Below are 21,250 nucleotides of genomic sequence, written 5' to 3' on the forward strand. Positions count from 1 at the left end.
GTTTCCCACTCCTGCCACAGAAAAAAATCTCTAGCGGTTACTAGAGTACGAGCAGTCGTCACATGACAGCGACGGGTGTGCGTGATCTTTTCGTGAGTCTCTCAATGTGAGAATCTAAAATTTGTTGGACAAAAAAACGAAAGGACTACCGGGCTACCTTGGCTTCTCCCCCGGAGTGTCGGCTGTGCTTGAAGACCGCGGAATATTACATATTACTTTGCTCGAAAGCAAAGTTTATTGTTGTAACGATGAGGTATATTCTGGGTAACACATTCGCGATCACCGCCTCGGCGACGATTCTTATTTTGGGTATGCTTCACATTTATATTATAGTAATATAACACATTAGAGCTTCTTATGCGTTCGATATTTTGCGAAATATTCATATATGATTACTAATCTAACAATCTCGTGAAATGCATTTATGTTACTGAATACTTTTCGAGTTGCATAAAAGAGTTCATATATATATATATATATATATATATATATATATATATATATACATTTCTTTAATATAATATATTTTGCATTTATATATTTATATATTGTATTTGTATTGTGTATTTATAATAGTATATAATATGTATATAATATGTATATAATATGTATGTTACAGTTTTGTATTATGTATTTACTGGCAAAGGAGAGCAGGTTAGCATTGGATGGTAAGTTCACATGTTAGTCTTATATCAGTGATTTTTCATCTCATTGAATTATTGGCGCAAAAAGATCCTAAACAAAGTGTTTGATTTTCGTTTAGGTTTTTGACGAATACCTCTCCATATATGTGGTGCACGTTGGGTATAGGTCTATCAGTAGCTTTGTCTGTAGTAGGTGCTGCACTGTAAGTTAAATTTATACTTGTTTCTAACAATGTAGATTATCTTTTAATCTAGTTAAATTTATTTTTCATCTTTTTTCAAGTCTAAAACTAGGAAAAGATGAAGAATAAGTTGAATCAAGATTAAATTTAATCTATGTTGATAGAGACAGATATTAGAATTTTGAATGGAATCACTCAAATTTGTATTACAAATCATTTGTTTGTCTTTTCAGAGGTATCCATACGACGGGAGTGTCTATCGTCGGTGGTGGTGTGAAAGCACCTAGAATCAAAACAAAGAATTTGATTTCTGTAATATTCTGCGAGGCTGTGGCTATCTATGGCTTGATTACTGCCATTGTTCTATCTGGAATGCTTGACAAATTTACTTATGCAGAAGCTTACAAAAATGAAGAAATCAGAAGTCAGAACTGGTTGTCTGGATACCTAATGTTTGGTGCTGGTTTAGCTGTTGGCCTCGTCAATCTTTTCTGCGGCATAGCGGTCGGAATTGTTGGTTCTGGTGCAGCTCTTGCTGATGCGGCTAACTCTGCCCTTTTCGTAAAAATTCTTATAGTCGAGATTTTTGGTTCTGCTATTGGACTCTTTGGTTTAATTGTTGGTATTTATATGGTAAGTTGATGTTCATATAGACATGTTACGAATACAATTGGAAATATTCTACTATGTAACTAAATATAGCCTCAATAAACATATTTTCATATTTTTGTTTCAGACATCCAAAGTGAAAATGGGCGATAAGCTGTCATAAATTACAAGAGAATACGGAGTATTATCGGGATCACAATGTTCCATTCCACATTTAGTCATCAGTAAAAGAGAGTCTAGAGAAATGACTGCATATCTATAAAATCATTGTGAGATCAGAAGAATTTTCCAGATACCAATGCGAATTTGGTATATTGCATGTCTGTAATTATATTCATACGATTCTAAGTGACATAATTTAACATCCTTTCTGTGTCTATAATTGTGAATATTGTCTGTTATATTGTTGGACGCATCATTCTACTTCTTTTGAAACATAAAAGCTAAGATAAAATGTTATAATAGGCTATAATTTTTATCGATGTTAGAAAGCAACGTAAATTTTGTTAAACATTTTGAGTGCGTTATAGCGCTCATTTTTGCATAAGTTAATGTACATATTTTCTTGTCAATGTAAGTAAAGTATGTAATACAAAATACTATAATAATTTATCCTCTATATTCTAATTGTATGTATCTACTCGTTAGCTAATTAGTGGGAAAATAGTTGATTATAAAAATTAACATGAGTTATCAATCCCTTCAAAAGTATTAAAAATATTTATTTAAGAATTGTATAATAGTTTTCGAGCTATAATATCAATTGTTAATATTTGTCATTATTATTGCTTTCTCTTTAAGATTCTAAAGACGACTTGTGCCTACTTCTGAGATACAACATCATTATAAACATTCTCTTATACAATAATATACAATATTATATAATAACTCAATGAAGATACATCCAAATAAAGATGTAACTATAATGTATGTATATAGCAAATTATACAATAATGCTTGTCTTATGTACGTAACACATCATGGATGCTCTCGATTGCATGTTTTAGCACTTGCACATAATGACTGGCGTTATGACTGCCTTCATAACTCGTCACGGTTGAACCTAAATGTTTATCTTGGATCGTATATCTAAATAAATACGTATTATTTCTGTTTAAAAAAATCATCCAAAGATACACAACAAAGTATTAACAATTATATCATTTTCAGTGTTAATAGCAACGTAACACGAATATCTTACCCAATTCCATAGCCGTCAGATACCACTGCTCCAAATCCACCAACCATTATTTCTGGGCTTGATAAAGTAGATGTAGACAATATATTATGATTTAAAGCATCGTAAGCGGAATCTTGAAAAATGGCTGGCTTAATGGAATCCAATTTCTCTGAAATTCTTCTCAAAGCGAATAGATGCCTATCAAATCCCTGGCCTGTAAAGTATGTTATCAAATCTATATACATTCTTTTCATAAATCTGTTAATAATGATCAAACTAATTACCCATTACAGCTTCTTTCGTAAGCATGTTGTGAGTTTTACTACATTCAAGTATCATCTTTTTTAGCTCTGATTTAGAAAACTCGATTTGTTTCCGAGTCATAGCGACACAGATCGCTTTAGTCTCTAGTGTACAAGGTCTGATGGTTTCTGTTCTGCCGTGTTTATATGCAGCTGTGCTGCAAGATTCATAAGTTGGTACCGATTTACCTTCTAGGATATACAATGCCAACTGGAATGCCAACTGCATCATGGCATCTGGACTTACTCCAAACTTCTTATATTGATCCTTACCAATCTCTTCATTAAGCATAAAATCAATGCACAGTCGATTCACCCATGCTTGATAATCTGCTTTTTGCTGATCGATAATACCTTTGCTTTTCGCATCTAGAGAGAATTGTAGTCTCTCTACGTTTATGTTTTCTTTAGAAAGATCATCTACTTCATTAGGGTGAAATCTAGGTTTTTTCGATATATCGGCTTTCACATCCTACAAGATGATAAAGATCTTTACATTTCTAGTTCTCAAATATTTAAGGTAATTAAATTAACAATGCTTAATATGCTTGAAGTTAAAACAAAGTATTGCTCACTTGGAAGTATCTAAGTATCGCGACACCATCGCCCCATGAATGCTCAAAGTTGATTCCACTGTAACCATCCTTAGAAACAATAAAGGAAAACGACTTGTCAAACCATCTGTTTGTACCGTCTGTGTGTAAATATGTTTTAATAAGCTTGTTATAGTCGGTACCAATAATTTCGTCATCTAAGACCATTATGAATACAGCCGAATCGATTTTCTGAAGAATTTCTCGATTCCCTATTTCGACTAAATGTGAGCGTGCCCGTGCCCATTGATCCCTTTCTGACGTTGTAAGAACGCCTACGGGATATTTATTTGCTGGTCTATCATCTTCCAAAATGATTTTTAGGCACGCAGCTATCTCTTTAGGACCACGAATGGAGTCGTTTGCATCCAAAACATCAAATGCGTAAAAATGACCCTTCCTCAGTACAACCAAATGCTTGGCTGAGGGATCATGAAAGATTCTATCTTTTCCTAACTCCGGTATTCTAGTTGTATTGAACAGATTCTTGTATTGGGACATATCTAGTGGAAAAGCCTACGATAAAAAATTTTGTTAATTTTTTTACGAATTTCTATTTTTCTATCAATTTATCTTAAGAGTATTTGGCATAATCATTCCGTTATTTCTAATCTATTCATACCTTAAACAGATAAGCGCCATACCAGCTAAAGCGAGATGGGATCAATCTTATAACGTTGCGGAATAATGGAGTGTCTGACTTCTCAGGTTTCATATGAAACACCTCTGGCTCTAGAATGTTATTTTTGAATGACTTTAAGAATCTCAATGATGATATGACAATGTTTGTCGCTTTTACTAATTGCGCATTATATTTCGGATCAGATTCTGGTACGTAAACTAAGAAAGGATTATAATTGATCGGCAAAGGTTTGCGATCTTGTAAATACATGTCGAACCATGGTTCGCTAATGTAACTGGTATGTGTATTCTCTGCATTCTGTTGGAGTAACAACTTTTGTAAACTCTGTCCCTCACTGGTAAGGAATTTTGAAACGTAGGACGACGTATTCTGAAATTCTTTCTCATTCAACAGAGGTTTCTGCGCATTCAGATATCTCCTGCATGAGTCTTCAAGTTTTGGTATCGGTAAACGAGGTAAGGATGCTTGAAAATGTAATGTTGGAATTTTGCTCATCTGCATAAATTGATATTCAGTAGTGTCGTATAAAACGGCAGTACTCCTGTGAAACAAAGATATGTAATTGATATTCGTTTCTTTAATTAAATATCTGTACACTTAAACTTTAAACTGTCTTTATTTTATTCGAATTGTTATTTTCAAATTATGACACGCGAACTGCATTATACTTGGCGCTTGCAATACTCTTGGAATCATTTCGTTGTTTATTGAATATTAAACAAAGACAAATGATATTCGCAAGTATTTTGAATATCAAGGAACGCATTTTAATTATAAAGCAGATAATTTTACAGTAATGATAACAATGTAAATTTCAGAGCCTAAAAATAAGAAAATATAATATCATATATAATGTCACTCTCTACTACTAAAATATATGAAAACAAAACATTACTACCTAGCTAATCGCTGTATTAATGCCAGTCTTCCACGATTTATCTGTAATGTACATAACAAAAAGAGGAAATAAACGGAAAACGTCTTGTCTTAGAAATTAAATAGTGAAAAAAAAAAAAAAATATATATATATATGTATATATATATATATATATATGTGTGTGTGTGTGTGTACGATTGTATGTCAAGCATGTTTACCATAAATTTTCGAAATCCTCTTTTTGTCATTATAAACATGTTGTAATCCGAAACTCCTAACTTAATTACTTTCGAAAACGCAACAGAAAAAAAGGAAAATTCATTAAATCAAGAACGTACACAAACTGTTCTCTACTTATCTATTACTGTACTGTAATAAAAAAAATGTCTAGCCAGAGTATATGTGAAGTTGAACTACACTTGCACCGAAACTCTCTATCTCGTTTTATCGAGCAGTCGCTGAACACGAGACTTATAGAAAGAAGAACTCGGTGTAAGTACAATTGTACTCCACAATTCGGAGCATTTTTTGCTCTTTACTATACATTTGTGTTGACAGAAAATACATTTCTTTCTGATGACTTTCAGAACATATTCAGTATTTCTAAAAAACAAAGAATAAAAATAAATACGAGTTATGAAATACTGACCTATAATAATTTATATCGGTAGATTTTCTCATCAGTTGATATTTTTAAAAAGTGTTTTAATTCGTAAAAATTATGAGAAAAATTTCCATCAGAAATATTACATATCGCATAAATCTCTTCACATTCTGTTTAATAATTAGCAGTTAAATTAATAGATTCAGAATTAGATCTATCAAATATATTATTGATAGATTTATTTATATTTAATCAAATAAAATTTAATTATTTAACTGCGCAAAAAACATCCACATGCTCCTTATTATTTTGATAGATTCAGCTCCAAAACAACATTGTTAATTTCTTTTGGATATCCCTGGTGAAAATTTTTCTCAGAATTTTTCATATAATTTTTCAGAATTTCTATATAATTTTATAACTTTCTCACATTTTTTATACAAATTGGAACATTTGTCAGAAAATCTACATCTTTTCTCAGATTTTTTCATATATGTTAATTATGAAATATCTTAAGATTTCCAAGATTTTTTGTAAATATAATTTCTGATGAAATAAAATTTAAAAAATTAAAAAATATTTTTTTTTAATTATCACAAATTTCAGAATATTTCAAAATTCACTTGTATGAAAAATTCTGAGGGAAGATATAAACTTTCCAAATACTTCTGAGTATTTATGAAAAATGTTCCAATTCGTATAAAAATTATAAGAAAAATTTTCATCAGGGATTAATCACGATGTGATCCTATAGAATCTCTTGAGAGGGCGTCGAATTTTCCGCTACGCTCTGCCATATAAAGCGGATCTTCTTTGGCGCATCGTCGATGACGGCGACAGTTAACTGGTTGACAGCGGTGGTTTTCAATCGCCGCGCCAGTCACGGTGAGAACGTCGTTTCGGTGTCCAATTGTTGCGGTGCGACGTGTTGTGACAGACGTAATCTGTCGCGGCATAGAACATCATCATCGTCGCCGTATCACTATCGCAATCAGAGAAACACGACCGCGCAACAATGGCGATGGGCAAGAGTCTCCGCGTCTACGAAAAGCTAGATTCTCCCAAACCGCACTCGGTCATACTCGAACAGCGGGGCCGCAAGGAGACGCTGCTCTTCGAATCGCAGGCAATCGCAGTCCTTTGTAAGTAACTAGCCAAGCCAAGCGAAGAGATTATCTACTCGCGGACGCAACACCGGCGAAGCCATGCATGACCAACCTGTTCATCTTATCCCGCATCCTCCACTTCCTACATTTGAAATCAAGCAGACATACGTTTCACTTGCGAGAAGATAGTCGTGCAAGTAAGATATCGTTTAAGGGCAACCGCATTAACGGTGTAACAGCTGCACGCTGTCACTAAAATATGAACCGGAGCTCCGCCGTTCCGCTCTGTATCTTTTTAATCTTGTATCATGATTGTGATTTTAAATCATAAATCATAACTCATTGCTGTACATTTTCTTTATATTTGTGTATAAGTTCATAGAATACATTTTATCCAAGGGACATCCTTAATTCTTACTCCTTAGAGAATATCCTTAGAATAGTAAGATGTTCTTTGAATATCTTTAAGATGTTCCTTGAAGGTCTATATAGGATATATTGAAAAGCCTGTTCTAATTTTCATGTCTTTTAGAACATAGTATAACAGTTGTATACGACAATAGCATGTATTTATATATTTGTTACACTAAAAAATATTGTAGATTTAATACTATGTGGTGTCTATGTAATTTTCATCATGTAAAAATTAATACAAAGTATGGATATAAAACCCATGGTGTTAATATCAATACATTATCCTAAGAAATACACAAAAGTTAGCAAAAATCAAAATGATTTTATTTTGATTCTTAATATTAATAAATAGTCAAATTTTGTAAGCAAAAGTCATTATATTGTACTTTTATGATGTCAAAATAAAGTAATTTTGATTTTCTCTTGATTTAATGTTTTCCTTGAGATGGTGAATTTGAAATCTGATGTTAATATTCACCAATACGATGAAATATTTTTGAGAGTACAATTTACCAACTGAAGATTCTCACGAATATGCGTCATTTACAGCTGCCGAGGAGCACGAGTTTCTAAAACCGAAATATACTAAATTATTGGACGCGTACGGATGTCTGGGTGTTCTACAGCTGAATGCAGGCGAGAACACTCTGTTATACCTCGTTCTGGTTACCGGATGTTTTTCCGTTGGAAAGATCGGTGAATCAGAAGTTTTCCGAATAACGCAGTCGAGTTTTGTACCTCTGTTCTACAGTCAAGGAATGGAGGATCGCGTGTCTGAAGTCAGGAAGGTCCTGAATTCTGGAACATTTTATTTCTCTTGGTCTGCTGGACAGAAGTCGCTCGATATTACGTTGAGCGCTCAGAGAAGATGCAAATCTACGACTACGGATAATAGGTTCTTCTGGTTAGTATATAGTTTTGTAAGACCTTTATAATGTGAACTTTTTATAATAGAAAGTTCAAGATTCAAACAAAAATTATGTATCACTACTCGTGAAAGAGATCCATCGGACCAAAAAATAATAATATATAATCTCGTCAATCAGGAATCGAATGTTGCATATTCATCTATTGAGATACGGCGTAGATACGAGTCAATGGTTATTGAAAGCAATGTGTGGCAGTGTAGAGATTAGAACCGTCTATGTTGGACACAGACAAGCTCGAGCGGTGCTCATGTCTAGATTAAGTTGCGAACGTGCTGGTACTAGGTAAGATCATTTTTCTCTCTTTGATGGAAAAGAATAGCTTTTTTTTCTATTTAATGAAAAAAAAAGAAAAGATAAACAGTGCAAGAAGTTCAGAAAAAAAATTAACAAACATCAATAGACATTTTTCCTCGCAATATCAAAAATTATCACAGTGCTTGATAAGAAGTATATCTCGCAATTCATATATATGACTAATCCATATCGCGTATATGCGTTGCAATATAAATTTATTGGAGTACATGGTCTGATTAAACTACGATATATCATTATTAGACTTCTGTTAAAACTTCTGTTGAAGATTTCTGTTAAAAATATTATTAAACTTCTATATAAAAACATGATCTTTTGTCTAGATTTAATGTTAGAGGAACTAATGATGACGGACACGTAGCGAATTTCGTGGAAACAGAACAGGTGATCTATATAGACAACGAAGTGACATCTTATGTTCAGACAAGGGGTTCGGTACCACTGTTCTGGGAGCAACCTGGTGTACAAGTCGGTTCCCACAAAGTGAAAATATCACGCGGTTTCGAGACTTCCGCGCCTGCCTTTGACAGGCATTTAGATATGATCAAAAAGCGTTACGGTCAGCAAGTCATCGTTAATCTTCTTGGCTCCAGTTTGATCGGCAGCAAAGAAGGGGAAGCAATGTTGAGTCAATTGTTTCAAACCCATCACAATATGTCGGAGCACAAAGACGTGCCGCACATCCTGTTTGATTATCATCAGGAGTGTCGCGGTGGAAATATGAAAAATCTGTCGAAGCTAAAGGCAAAGGTCGAAAAGTATCTGGAGTCGTTTTCGCTGTTTTATGCTGTCGGTAATACTGTAATTCTTGAACAGACTGGCACCATCAGAACAAATTGTTTGGACTGTTTGGACAGAACAAACTGCGTGCAAACATTCTTTGCGCTCGAGATGCTTGCTAAACAGATGGGTTTGTTGAAACTGATGGAGAAGCAGCAGATGGTTTCGAGATTTGAGGAAGTGTTTCGTCAGATGTGGATCAACAATGGTAACGAGGTCAGCAAGATATACGCAGGTACTGGTGCCATCCAGGGCAGTTCTAAGCTAATGGACGGTGCGAGATCGGCAGCTAGGACGATACAAAATAATTTACTGGATTCCAACAAGCAGGAAGCGATCGATATCCTATTATTAGGTTCAACATTAAATACAGAATTAGCTGACAGAGCACGTTTATTGTTACCATCTAACATGTTACATGCCGCACCGAACCTTTTGCGAGAAATGTGCAAACGGTATAACGAGTATGTGGATACAATGAATCTCAGAGTAAGCATCGGTACTTACAACGTTAACGGAGGCAAGCATTTTAGAAGTGTAGTTTATAAGGATGTATCCCTGGCCGATTGGTTATTCGATGGACCAAACAGATCTTCATGTAAGTATCTTCCTTCTAAAAACACTGAATCGTAAAGTGTACAAAATAGACGAAAATATTTTGTAATGAGCCTGTATATACATATATCGTGAAAAATATTTCTTTTTTTATAATTCATAATCTTGGTATCTCTTTTCAGTCTTAGTATCCTTACAACAGGAAGACAATGTTCCTGTAGATATATTCGCAATAGGATTCGAGGAAATCGTCGACTTAAATGCCAGTAATATTATGGCCGCCAGTTCGGATAATGCCAAGGCTTGGGCTGAGGAACTGCAGAAGGTGCTATGCAAAGACACAGAATACGTTCTCGTGACATATCAGCAGCTGGTAGGCGTCTGCCTCTATTTATTCATACGACCTGTACACGCACCGTATCTGCGCGACGTAGCAGTGGATTGCGTGAAAACGGGATTGGGAGGCGCTACCGGAAACAAAGGCGCTGCAGCAATTAGATGCGTCCTATACTCCACGTCCTTTTGTTTCGTGTGCGCGCATTTCGCCGCTGGCCAGTCTCAGGTGAATGAACGTAACGCTGACTATGCCGAGATCACAAGGAAGATAACATTTCCTATGGGTAGAACGCTGAACACTCATGACTATGTGTTTTGGTGTGGTGACTTCAACTATAGAGTCGACATGGATAAGGATGAAATGAAGGAATTGATCAAGCAAAGTGAATTGGATCAGATACTGCAATACGATCAATTGAGGGTATTATATCATATTATTGATTAGAAATTCACATTTCTTTTATTTGTTAATGAGTCATATAGAAAAAATGAATAAATTTTATCGTTAAATAATATTTAAAGTTTAGTTGCTAACAATATATCTTTTACGAATCTTTAATTTCAAGGTTCAACAAGAACAGGGCAATGTCTTTAAGAACTTCCAGGAAGGACCCATTACTTTCGCTCCTACGTACAAATATGATTTGTTCTCGGACGATTATGACACCAGCGAGAAGTGTCGTCAACCCGCATGGACAGACAGAGTTCTTTGGAAACGCAGGAAGCAAATACCTGATATTGGTTGGTTTTTTTCTATCATATGATTATTTTTAATCCTATATAAAGTATACATATAAATTATAATCCTATATAATTCTATATAAAGTACACATGTAAATATGAATATAAATATGAATATAAATGATTGTATTTCTGTATCAATTTAAATGTACATTTCAGACTCGCCTACAGATTGGAATTCAGGAAAGTTGGTTTATTACGGCAAAGCGGAATTGAAGCAAAGTGATCATCGACCAGTAATTGCCACGATTGATATAGACGTGCACTGTGTCGATCCCGAGAAGCGTGAGTGCGTGTTCAAAGAAGTGATACAAGATCTGGGTCCTCCCGATGGTACGATAATAGTCAAAGCGGTGGAAGATATCGAGGATATGGATAGTGTGTTCGATAATAATCTTATGTTCGCGCTGATACAAGACCTATCTCACATCGGCGAGGCAATTCTAGTACGTTACGTCGGCGAGACTATCTGGGTGACATTCAGGGATGGCCAGTGCGCCCTGGCTGCGGCGAAGAAGGGCATGACGCAGGTGTGCGGTCAAACATTAAAATTGTCGCTAAAATCACCTGATTGGATACAGCAGATCGAAAAAGAAATCGAAATCTGCAGTAACACTACAGTCGCTCAGTTCACGGCGGACTCGCCATTAAGAAGTCCCATGCAACGATTGGAACAATTGGAGATTGCCGAGCGGCCATCTCCCAGCAGAGGTAGCCCAAATGGCATAATTCCACCACCGAGACCAGCACCACCGGGTCGACCCTCCCAGCCACCGAAAAGTCCCGCTCACGAGCGAAAGCAAATACCACGAGCGGGTGTCTTCAGCGTGATTCCCAACCAATTCGCGCGCCCAATGACGTCACCGGTTGCGGATACGATGGAGGATGATCGACAAGACGAGAGACTTTCGCCGGATTCAGCTATATACGAGGAAATACTTGATGGATCGCCTAGTTACCCTGTACCAAATCGACCACCGCCGCCTTTACCACGTATGGACGGTCCTCAGGAATCATTGAGTAGACCACCGCCCAGCTCAGTACCTCCTCCATTGCCGCATAGACAAGCTCCGCCGCCTCCGCAGCACCCACCACCGAGTCTACCCCCATCGAACGCTCCACCACCTGTTCCAGCAAGAACCACCGGTGGGCCGCCTATTCCGGCCAGAAATCCTCACTAAAAGACAGACGAAAGAGTAGATAGGACGCATAAATGGGACATAAATCCTATTAGGCCAGACTTCCGGTACGCTTAGCATTAATCTAGTACGTGTGATTATTTATGAGATTAAACGACGAGACGACAATAGTCGGCGAGTCTTCACTTCCAAACTGAGTTACAGATCCGCGTAGCATATTTAAGAATCCCAAATCTGTTCTGTGATTACTCTAAAAGCGATCGGTGGTCATCGCGAGTCGGAGTAATTGCAAGTCATTTCGATCTCTGATCGCGAATATAATTAATTATAGTAAATTTGTACTCGTAGATTATTCTTGAGCTTATCGAACACTGTATTTTGTATTTCCATATGTTGATGGTAATATAATCGTGTTAATCTGTTCTCGCGATAACACGAGAAACCATTGTTTTTGCATCGAATGTTTAAAGTGGCGCGAACGATTATTGTTTCGAAGATCCAATCGATTTATAATTGTTGACACAGATTTAAAAATGTATATTCAAAGCCCGTTGAAATCGTTGTAAAATTGGATATATCACAAACACGTTAATATAATCATCAGAGTTTAAACAGCGAAATACTTACGATAATAATGTTATAGTTGTCACTGCTTGTATTATATATTAATAACTTAAAATGTTAATTCTCAATGTTAGAATTACTTTTAAGGTTTAGGAGTCTTCTACGATATCTTAGTAGCGTAAAAACTACCAAAAAAATATGTAACTAAGACTCCGAGGAGCGAATTTAATTTTACAATTAATCGTGTGTAGTATGGTGTAATAGAAGGAAAATGATAGACTCAAACAACAGTATTCTCACAGATGTAAAGTAAGATATTTCTTATAATTGCCCTGAATTTCCTCTTTCTTGCACGCGATGCTGAAAGCGGCTAATTTAATTAATTTAAGCTCATCCTGTAATTATGTTCGTTTATATATCTCTTTTTTATATATCTAATTTCAAAGTTCCTATATTTTGCATTCCATCAAAATTTTTAGAACGTCCGTCCCAACGGGTCCAACGATCACCTATATTTCTTTCTTAACGCCTCGCAATTTTTGATTCTCCAGAGAACACAGTATCATGTTTCCTATTATAATATTTACAGAGTGAATAACAAATACAAATTAAATGAAGAATAGTCATTACGTAAGCGTCATAATTTTCAAGAAAATACGTATGATATGGCAGCCAAAATGTTAATTTATGGGTGTTTTCCAACAGATTAAACACTGTCGTACTATCACATTATTACAATTAATAACATTAAGTTTATTTGCGTTGCTTGAAATCCCCCAAAATTTTTGCACTTGAAAGGAGATAAATATACATTCGGACATGAAGAGAGAGAAAGCGAAGATGCCGAATGCAAAAAGTACAAGCAACACAAACAGACCTTATTATTATTATATATTCACCTGCAAAAAATATATAATTCTTGAAATATTGATAACTAAAACATTTTGCACGCTTTGTACTTAAATGTTTACATTGTCGAGCAGTGCGACATTGTATTACAGTTAAAATATTTCGTATTGAGCGTAATATTATCCTGTATCATCACATATGTCAGAATGAAATATGGCTCCGCATAAAAGCGGTCGACTCATTGGTGGGATCCCAAGTTCATCCTGTATTTCCTCTTGAAATCGTTTTTCATAATTTTTCCATGTTGAAGATTTAACAATCCTTTATATGGCTTGTCTTCGTCGTGAGAACAGAGTAATGATACATTCATTCACAAAATAATATACTCATTTGCAAAAAAAATATATTCCACAGTGACTTATATCTTGTAAGTCACTGTTGTTACATTAATATTTTTTGCAGCTGAGTATATTACTATTTTATTGCTATTTGCTTTTAGATAACGAAAAATCATTTAAAGTGAAAATATACATAGGATAAACGAATCTTAAAATGGTTTTCCGTTACCTTTTAATGATTAAAAAATTTGTCTATTTCTATCGTGATATCGTTTTCTGCATAAAAATAGTGTAATAAAATAATTGATAATAATATGTCTATCAAAAAAATATATAAATAACAGCCTATATTTTTGCGAGTAAGCATATTATACCCTATTTTCACGCAGAAGATAGCATCATTACGAGTTTTATCAAATTGCAGTACAGAGAAAAATCTTTTTTTCTAAGCTTTTAATTTTAGTTCTATAAATTGAGTGCTGTTCGATCACGAAATGTGAAGCAATTTTATTTTGTCCATGTAAGCTGTAAAATTTTAGTCAGTCAAGAGCTGAAAAAAATGTAACTTCTACCTTTTTTCATTTTTAGTATAAAAATTGTCTGCCTCACATTTCTCTTTATTTTATAGTAATCTACTTCAATTTCGTAAAAGGATTTTTAATTCTCTTTACAATCAATTCGAAAAAATTTCTTATAAGTATCAGTAATTCCCATCACTCCAATATCGCTTTAACATATAATAAGTCTATTTGTTTTTAATATAAATATTTTTAAAATTTTTTAAATTTCTTTTTTTCTTTCTTTTTTATTAAAAAAAAATTATTCCCTATAAAATATCACATTTATACTAGCTGATGTATTGTAGGTTTTATTATTATATTAACACGTAAACGTTACTAACAACAAAAATAAAAATCTGTAAATTGTGATGATATTGTCAAAAACTAAGATTAGAATTCCATCCATTTAAAAAAATATTGTATACGACTCAGCACAGTGTATTACCTTTGCTGGAAAATATCCATTATAAATTGTACATATTCCTATTTAATATCTTAATTTTTATCACAGTTCACTTTTCAGTTCAGTTAAGTAAAGGTGGCTCTAATCGCGGGAAAGTGGATGTATACATATATGTAAATTAGTATAATAAAATGTATAGCCAATATAAGAGAAAATTGTTTCCGATGTACACTTATATTACATGTACGATACGGGTTTTGTCCTGCACCTTGGCAACACACATTTCTTCACGCTTGCGTGCATAGTTGATGCGTTTTATCAGTTAGATCGATCCTCACCTATACAAGATGTAAAACATTGGATATGTATATATGTATTGAATGGTCTAATAAAGAGATCAGTCGGGAACGGAGAAAGCGTCGACTCTTAAAAAAAGAAGAAATTTCATTTATTGATCTAAACTGTGTGTATATAAAGAAATTTGATTTCGACTTGTCTCGTGTACTAATGCTAACGTTGTCGTTACGTCCGTTTGGCGAATCGAGGAATGAAAACATCCCTCGATTTTATTACTTATTAATACGTATATATATATATATATAAAAAGAGAAGCTTGTACAAAAATTTTTCTCTCAAATTGATAAATATATACTGTAAAAAAAGATGCACAGAGAGCTGTGTGTTCGATGCCCATCATGATGTTAAATTTCTATTTGTCATTATAATGCAAGTAGATATGAGCAGAAAAATTTACTTAATACGTAATCACTTTTAGCTTAATAAATTATATACAAGGAAATATCACTAAATTAATAGCTATCTAAGTTAGTATAGTTAAATTACATTTAGAGAACAAAAACAAGGGAATGTTTCTGATCTTAATCGGGAGTATAAGTAAACGATACGTTTTATATATTTAACATTATCGCCTCGAATTTTTTTCTTTTTTTTCTTCCGCGCACTGCTAGGAAAAGCAAGTATTGTTTTCATCTTTTACAAAAAAATAATGAAAATTTATTAATTCAAAAAGAGATAAACATATATAACAATAAGGAATTTTAAAAATACTTTTAAAAATATAATCTATTTAATCAAATCTCAATATATATGTTAATTAATTTCAAAAATAATTTTCAAAAATAATTATTACTTTATAAACAGTGCATAAAAAACATTCTTGGCGAAATGTTCAGTCATCAGACTGAAATATCAATTTAACTCCCAAATATATTGAATACTTTGTTCGTAATTTGAGAATATTTCGTAGTCTAATCGCCGAATGTAAAATTAATAAATTAAGAATCGAGTAACACATTTATACTAGAAATCCGGATGAATTTACGCAGAATTTTTTACAAAGAATATTTCATTAAAAACTATAGAATCGAATAGAGTTGCATAATACCACGATAAAATATTTCAAGAGCCTAATGTATGTTTGTGTATGTGTATGTAAATAAAATCCTCGCATAATATATATTCGTATTTACGGATACGTTTCTCTTAAAATTTTCGATCAGTCTCTTCGTCATTCTCTAATGCATTCACGAAGATTAATGAGTCGTCAACGTATTAAGATATATCTCTTCTTTTTTGATATTTTACTGATCGAGTTGATTGGAATGTTTAACTCAGCAATCCGCAATTATTCAAGTTGTTCTTGATTATTACATCAGTCACGGCGTCGAACACAAACTGTATATTGGACGTGTCTGTTGCGCACGTAAAGTGCGTGTAGATTTGTTTCTGATCCTTCCTCTTGTTTAGATTTTCGAATTTCATCTGGATATAAGAGGCACACTCCTCGTAGGTGTTGGCGCCTTTATATTCCGGAAAACAGATAGTGAGCGGGCTCCTGGTGATCTTTTCTTCGAACAGATCTTTTTTATTCAGGAACAATATGATAGACGTTTCGACAAACCATTTGCTATTACAAATCGAGTCGAACAGCTTCATCGACTCTATCATGCGATTCATCTCCTCGTCCTCTGCTAATACCAGGTCATAGCCGCTTAGAGCAACGCAGAAGATGATCGCAGTGACGCCTTCGAAGCAATGTATCCATTTCTTTCTTTCAGACCGTTGACCGCCAACATCAAACATTCTGCAAAGAGGAAATAATATATTATAATATATCTTGAATTTTTTAGATATAATAAAATATATTTGTATAATAAAACCATTTCATTATATATATATATGCTTATTTATATAGTTTTATGTACATATTAAAATAAATTTTTCGTTAAAAATTTCTTATAACGCACATTTAGAAATAATTTGTAATGATTAATGATTCATAATTTATTTAATGTAAATTAAATATCTTTGGACAATAGTAGGCAACGTACTTAAAATGTAATCCCTTGAAAGAAAAATGTGTCTCCACGATTCCGGTAGTTTTGACGCGCGTTCGCAGAACATCCTGCTGTGTCGGAACATAATTATGTTGCGTTATGCGGTCAAGTGCGTTAAGGTAGTACGCTGCCGAATCATTGAGCTGGTATTCCCTGCTACGCGAGAAACAGAGCTGCAATCCCGGGTCCTGCCATAATCGTTTCATTAATAGCACTAGTTCCCCGGTCAGCTCGCCCTCCTCCGCCGCCGATGCTAGGGTGAAAAATTGTCGCGCCATATCCTACAACGCAAAACAAGGCCGATTATCTAATGTGCCAGTGGGGCACGAGAAAGTTAGCGAAGTGCAGTTAATAATGCACGTAATGTCATAGACTGATGTAAAAGATTTGTCGTCTACTATAAATTCCATAAATAAAACTATTTTTTTTGAGAAATTTTTTTAAAATAAAATTGAAAAGAGAGCTATATTTTCTAAACAAAAAAAGTGTAGCGAAGATAATGCCTATCTCGATAAAAAAAAAAATTTGAATTGAATTTCACATTCAATTTTTCTTAAAAACGAATATTTCATAACAATCTAGGAGAAAGATATGCAGACTTACCGCTTTACTAGGCTCAGCAAAGTCGATTCTAAGATCCCCCATGGCCCTGATTATCGTCATTAAACTTTGTATCGTGTTACTGTATACCACAGGAGTGTATTGCTCGCATTCTTCTTTACTGTAGCCGGTCTCGTGAATTATTTTCATTTGCTTTACTATCGTAGATTTGCCAGACTCCCCAGCACCTTGAATTTAGATATGTATATGTATATAACACGTAAAACAATGAAGATTTAATAAATACGTTCAACGATCATATATGTAATATATCATACTAAATATTATATCAAACAATATCAAATGTAAATAAAATATCATGTCACATTGAAATGATCAAATATCATGATCATGAGATAGAGAAATTCTCGAGTCTTCCTTGACATAATTAAAATCGCTGTCACGCCGTGCATTGGTAACGTCGCAATTCATTTATCGTAACGATTCATTTATCGCTATTTTTGAATCAATGCAAGTCTATGCAAAAACGCTCACAATCGACACATTGCCAGATATGTAATCAATCCAATTAACCGATTAATCATCGGTATCTTTGTCGACGAGTTTTGTCTGATTAATGATCAGTTCCGCCAGTCATCGCAAAGACTAGTACTCGTTTTCCCCTTCCAGGAAGAATAATTTTTTTTTCCTATAAGCGAGACGAAGATAATTCCGCGCGATCTCAAAGAGACGTAATCTCGTGATTCACACGCGACCGATGATTCAAGTTTCCCGTAACGATGCATGCGTTCTACATCCGCGATTCCACATTGCGCGATGTTGGTCAAGAATTTCAAAATTTTTTTGAACACATTGACAATCCTAAACAATACTGGATCTTTAGTACTATTATTGAATCAGTTACATCCGACATTTGACAACAAATAATAAATATTGAAATAAATTCGCGTAATTAAATGTATTCGCAGCGTATTAGACGTATACAGGAAAAACATTTATCCTAATTTGCAAATCTAAAAACATGTTTGCAGAAAAATGAATCATTTGAGTGACACATAATAATTTTTTTTTGCATAAATTTTTTAATTCTAGCTTTTTAATCAAAATAAATAAAAATGCTTTGAATTTATTACTTCGATGTCTCAGATACTGCACAAAAAGAATAGTTTTATTAAAAAATTTAGCTAGACAGATCAGAAAATAATTGTGTTAGACTTCAAATAATATCAAAATAATTATGTAGGCTGTTCAAGCTGTTAGAAAAATTCTTGAAATGTTGCCCATCATGCTTAAGTTTCCTACATAATTATTTTAACAGTTCAATAAAATTATTTTTGGATCTGTATCTAGTTAAATATTTAGATATTTCAGCAAAATCATTCTTTCCATGTGTGATGTTAATTTCTATAATCCTTCTATACGTCTAAAAACAGGATGTACGAGTGCATACAGCCGATTGTAAATTCTATTGTTAAAAGAACGCTCCCGTTTCGGGGAACAAGTAATTTCTCTTTTTTTAAAAGGACTCACATAGCGGCAAAGCAGACCGCGGATTTTAGCCGACAAGAGAATGCGACCGAGAATTAAAATACGGCGTATCGCAATTTCGTGGCCGTCTACGTTTTAGCCATAGAAGGAACGTGAAATGTGACACACGCCACTGCGGGAAGCGCTTCGCGAGAAAGAGGGACGCCTGTATTCGTGCGATCGAGAGCGTGTTAACCGACCGAAAGGCACCGTGTCGCGAGACGCTAGGAAAGGAGTCTCGTCGCCTGGATTAGACACAATATCAACCGTTGTGTTTCAGCTCTTTCTCTCGTTCCCTGGCAAGTTGCTCCGTTCGATTCGTAAGACTATAGGACTTCAACAAGGAGAGACGAGGAGGAAATTACTGGGGAAGCTCGGAGCTCGGTGACTCTTTTCCACAGGATTCTTTGCCCCTTGGATAAGGTGAAGGATATTCCGAGGTTCTGGAAGGAGAAAGAGAAAAATGTCTCATCATCAAGGCAAGAAGGAAGGCGAGCGGATCTACCGTGGATTGGAAAAAATATAATCTCACCAATTGATTTGAAGATTGTCGCGGCTTCTCTTGATTACAACCGGTTGATAACAGATCTTTATAGATATGTCTGAAGTCATATCTTATGATATGTTACGGCTATTTTCTTGAGAACATCAAAATAGAAAAGATACATCGCAATAATTAGAGAAACGAGGAATAAACGCTGGATAAGGACAGATCTAGTAATAATTCTCTTCCTTATAGCGTTCGTGATTCAGAGAGGAAGAAAGCGAAGAGGAACAGTGAAAGAGAGAGAGAAAGAGGCGTGATTTTGCGGATCGTGAGGGCTACGCGGCGCCTTCGGGAGCGTTCGGCGGGTGCATAGTGTCCGATACGCGATACACGCGCGATACGAGACAAGACGATGTGCGAGGAGAAGGAAAGAGGACGAACGGAGAAAGAGAGAAAAAGAGAGAGAAAGCTGAAGAAAAAGAAAGAGATCGGAGTATATAGGCGCGCCGTCGAAGCAGGGGATGCAAATTTGCCGTCGTCTTCCGAAATCCGAGGACCAAAAAACCGAAACCAGATCCGGGGAACAACGACCGGTGGAAGTCCGCCCAGAGATTTTCCGTCACGATATGTCTTACGTGTGTTCCGCGCGTTAGACGCGCGAGGATGTTGGTACCCAAGAAATCGGCGAATATCGAGGGGGGTTATCGTGACGAGCATTTACCGAGCAGCAGGAGCTTGACCTCGCTGGCGGCGCGCTCGCCATCAGCGCGGAGGTCCTTGTCGATCTTCTTGGACCGCTCGGCGGCCTCCTTCTCGCCGGTGGTGCTCACGGCGCAGCCCATCCCCGCGCCCTCGCCGGTGACGGTCTCCTCTCAGCACGTCGTCGTGACGATAGTGACGGCGACCGATGTTTGATTGATAACGATTGTTGGACACCGATCGAGCGATCCCTCCGTCACACACGCTGATCCAGTAGCACCATGCACACGTATTCCGTATTAAGGCACCACACACAGTTTCTAAAAACCGCTACCAACACCGTCGGCCTCCTGACACTTGTTGCACGGTCGACGTCGTGTGGGAACCGCCCGCACGCGGTTGCGCTCGCATACACGGACGCGAGCGCCGAGCCGCTCGACGATCTCGGAATCACTCGCTCGCGTGCGCGAACGCGCTCACATACACATATATACGCAGCCACGCACGCACGCACGCACTACAGACTACAGATGTACGCGAGCGCGCGTGCTCGTACTCTACTCTCGTTTCTCGGTCGCACACGCAGCTGCGCGCGGCCGCGTTCTCGAATCTCGCGGCGTCGCGTTCCCGGCGCGCCGGCGTCCGCGAGTATCCCGCGGCGGCGGACGGGAACTCCACACTCGATTGCAAATGGAACGTAAACGAAAACGGGACGACGGGGGAAAAGTGGGAACTGGGAAAGGGCCGAGAAAAAGATCGGCGCCCGAGACAACTCGACTCAATCAGCTCAATCTGACCGTTCCGTTCCTCCGCTTTGTAACGGAACACGGTAGCGCGTACTACTTGCACTGGGCGGCACAGTGGCACAGTGGTCTGAGTCGACCAGTCGACCGAGTGCCAGACACCGATCACCGATGCATTCGAGACGTTCGAGTCCGTTCGAGACAGTCAAGACCGCG

At 36.0% G+C, this 21,250-nt stretch overlaps 4 protein-coding genes across 7 annotated transcripts; 2 read left to right on the forward strand and 2 right to left on the reverse strand.

Moving 5' to 3' along the window:
* The first annotated feature begins 47 nt into the window (after window positions 1–47).
* On the forward strand, window positions 48–4,755 carry LOC105148005 (Vacuolar H[+] ATPase PPA1 subunit 1). Of its 3 annotated transcripts, XR_015544031.1 has the most exons (8): window positions 48–309; window positions 620–668; window positions 764–847; window positions 1,060–1,459; window positions 1,563–1,759; window positions 2,237–2,362; window positions 2,606–2,836; window positions 4,142–4,755. XR_015544031.1 is itself a non-coding variant. In XM_011059429.2 (5 exons), the coding sequence occupies exons 1-5, from the start codon at window positions 249–251 to the stop codon at window positions 1,596–1,598; spliced, it is 630 nt and encodes a 209-aa protein (XP_011057731.1). In that variant the 5' UTR covers window positions 48–248; the 3' UTR covers window positions 1,599–2,047. The 3 variants fall into 3 exon arrangements, 1 of the variants encoding a protein (XP_011057731.1); XR_015544032.1 differs by lacking the exons at window positions 2,606–2,836; window positions 4,142–4,755 and having other exon boundaries at window positions 1,563–1,744; window positions 2,237–2,365; XM_011059429.2 differs by lacking the exons at window positions 2,237–2,362; window positions 2,606–2,836; window positions 4,142–4,755 and having other exon boundaries at window positions 1,563–2,047.
* Window positions 2,133–5,433, reverse strand: CPT2 (Carnitine palmitoyltransferase 2). Its single transcript, XM_011059425.2, has 7 exons — window positions 5,249–5,433; window positions 5,052–5,092; window positions 4,133–4,694; window positions 3,493–4,026; window positions 2,900–3,389; window positions 2,637–2,829; window positions 2,133–2,524 (listed from the first exon to the last, which is right to left on the reverse strand). Exons 1-7 carry the CDS (start codon window positions 5,285–5,287, stop codon window positions 2,398–2,400), a joined length of 1,986 nt encoding a protein of 661 aa, XP_011057727.1. The 5' UTR covers window positions 5,288–5,433; the 3' UTR covers window positions 2,133–2,397.
* Window positions 5,397–15,076, forward strand: Synj (synaptojanin). 2 transcript variants are annotated; one of them, XM_011059430.2, is made up of 8 exons: window positions 5,397–5,522; window positions 6,389–6,776; window positions 7,704–8,058; window positions 8,201–8,365; window positions 8,719–9,773; window positions 9,913–10,487; window positions 10,633–10,807; window positions 10,967–15,076. In XM_011059430.2, the coding sequence occupies exons 2-8, from the start codon at window positions 6,650–6,652 to the stop codon at window positions 11,986–11,988; spliced, it is 3,474 nt and encodes a 1,157-aa protein (XP_011057732.1). In that variant the 5' UTR covers window positions 5,397–5,522; window positions 6,389–6,649; the 3' UTR covers window positions 11,989–15,076. The 2 variants fall into 2 exon arrangements, with proteins under 2 accessions (XP_011057732.1, XP_087258674.1); XM_087402548.1 differs by lacking the exon at window positions 5,397–5,522 and having other exon boundaries at window positions 6,641–6,937.
* Window positions 15,077–15,086: 10 nt separating this feature from the next.
* On the reverse strand, window positions 15,087–21,221 carry Galphai (G protein alpha i subunit). The gene is made up of 4 exons (XM_011059431.2): window positions 20,314–21,221; window positions 17,621–17,805; window positions 17,012–17,298; window positions 15,087–16,764 (listed from the first exon to the last, which is right to left on the reverse strand). The coding sequence occupies exons 1-4, from the start codon at window positions 20,432–20,434 to the stop codon at window positions 16,287–16,289; spliced, it is 1,071 nt and encodes a 356-aa protein (XP_011057733.1). The 5' UTR covers window positions 20,435–21,221; the 3' UTR covers window positions 15,087–16,286.
* Window positions 21,222–21,250: the final 29 nt, after the last annotated feature.

The sequence above is a fragment of the Acromyrmex echinatior genome, chromosome 2 (genome assembly GCF_024713525.1).
Source record: "Acromyrmex echinatior isolate Ae372 chromosome 2, ASM2471352v2, whole genome shotgun sequence".
Taxonomy (NCBI): Eukaryota; Metazoa; Arthropoda; class Insecta; order Hymenoptera; family Formicidae; genus Acromyrmex; species Acromyrmex echinatior.

Excerpts from the sequence above, each read along its gene's own strand:
- Galphai (XM_011059431.2), bottom strand. The coding sequence starts at position 20,434 with ATGGGCTGCGCCGTGAGCACCACCGGCGAGAAGGAGGCCGCCGAGCGG. Across the intron at positions 17,806-20,313 it reads GGTCAAGCTCCTGCTGCTCG|GTGCTGGGGAGTCTGGCAAA; the intron begins GTAAATGCTCGT and ends TCTAAATTCAAG. Across the intron at positions 17,299-17,620 it reads TTGCTGAGCCTAGTAAAGCG|GATATGGCGCGACAATTTTT; the intron begins GTAAGTCTGCAT and ends TTTGCGTTGTAG.
- CPT2 (XM_011059425.2), bottom strand. The coding sequence starts at position 5,287 with ATGTTTATAATGACAAAAAGAGGATTTCGAAAATTTATG. Across the intron at positions 4,027-4,132 it reads ATGGCGCTTATCTGTTTAAG|GCTTTTCCACTAGATATGTC; the intron begins GTATGAATAGAT and ends TTTTTATCGTAG. Across the intron at positions 2,525-2,636 it reads TCTGACGGCTATGGAATTGG|ATATACGATCCAAGATAAAC; the intron begins GTAAGATATTCG and ends GTATTTATTTAG.
- LOC105148005 (XM_011059429.2), top strand. The coding sequence starts at position 249 with ATGAGGTATATTCTGGGTAACACATTCGCGATCACCGCCTCGGCGACG. Across the intron at positions 310-619 it reads GGCGACGATTCTTATTTTGG|TTTTGTATTATGTATTTACT; the intron begins GTATGCTTCACA and ends TGTATGTTACAG. Across the intron at positions 848-1,059 it reads TCTGTAGTAGGTGCTGCACT|AGGTATCCATACGACGGGAG; the intron begins GTAAGTTAAATT and ends TTGTCTTTTCAG.
- Synj (XM_011059430.2), top strand. The coding sequence starts at position 6,650 with ATGGCGATGGGCAAGAGTCTCCGCGTCTACGAAAAGCTAGATTCTCCC. Across the intron at positions 10,488-10,632 it reads TGCAATACGATCAATTGAGG|GTTCAACAAGAACAGGGCAA; the intron begins GTATTATATCAT and ends TTTAATTTCAAG. Across the intron at positions 10,808-10,966 it reads GAAGCAAATACCTGATATTG|ACTCGCCTACAGATTGGAAT; the intron begins GTTGGTTTTTTT and ends TGTACATTTCAG.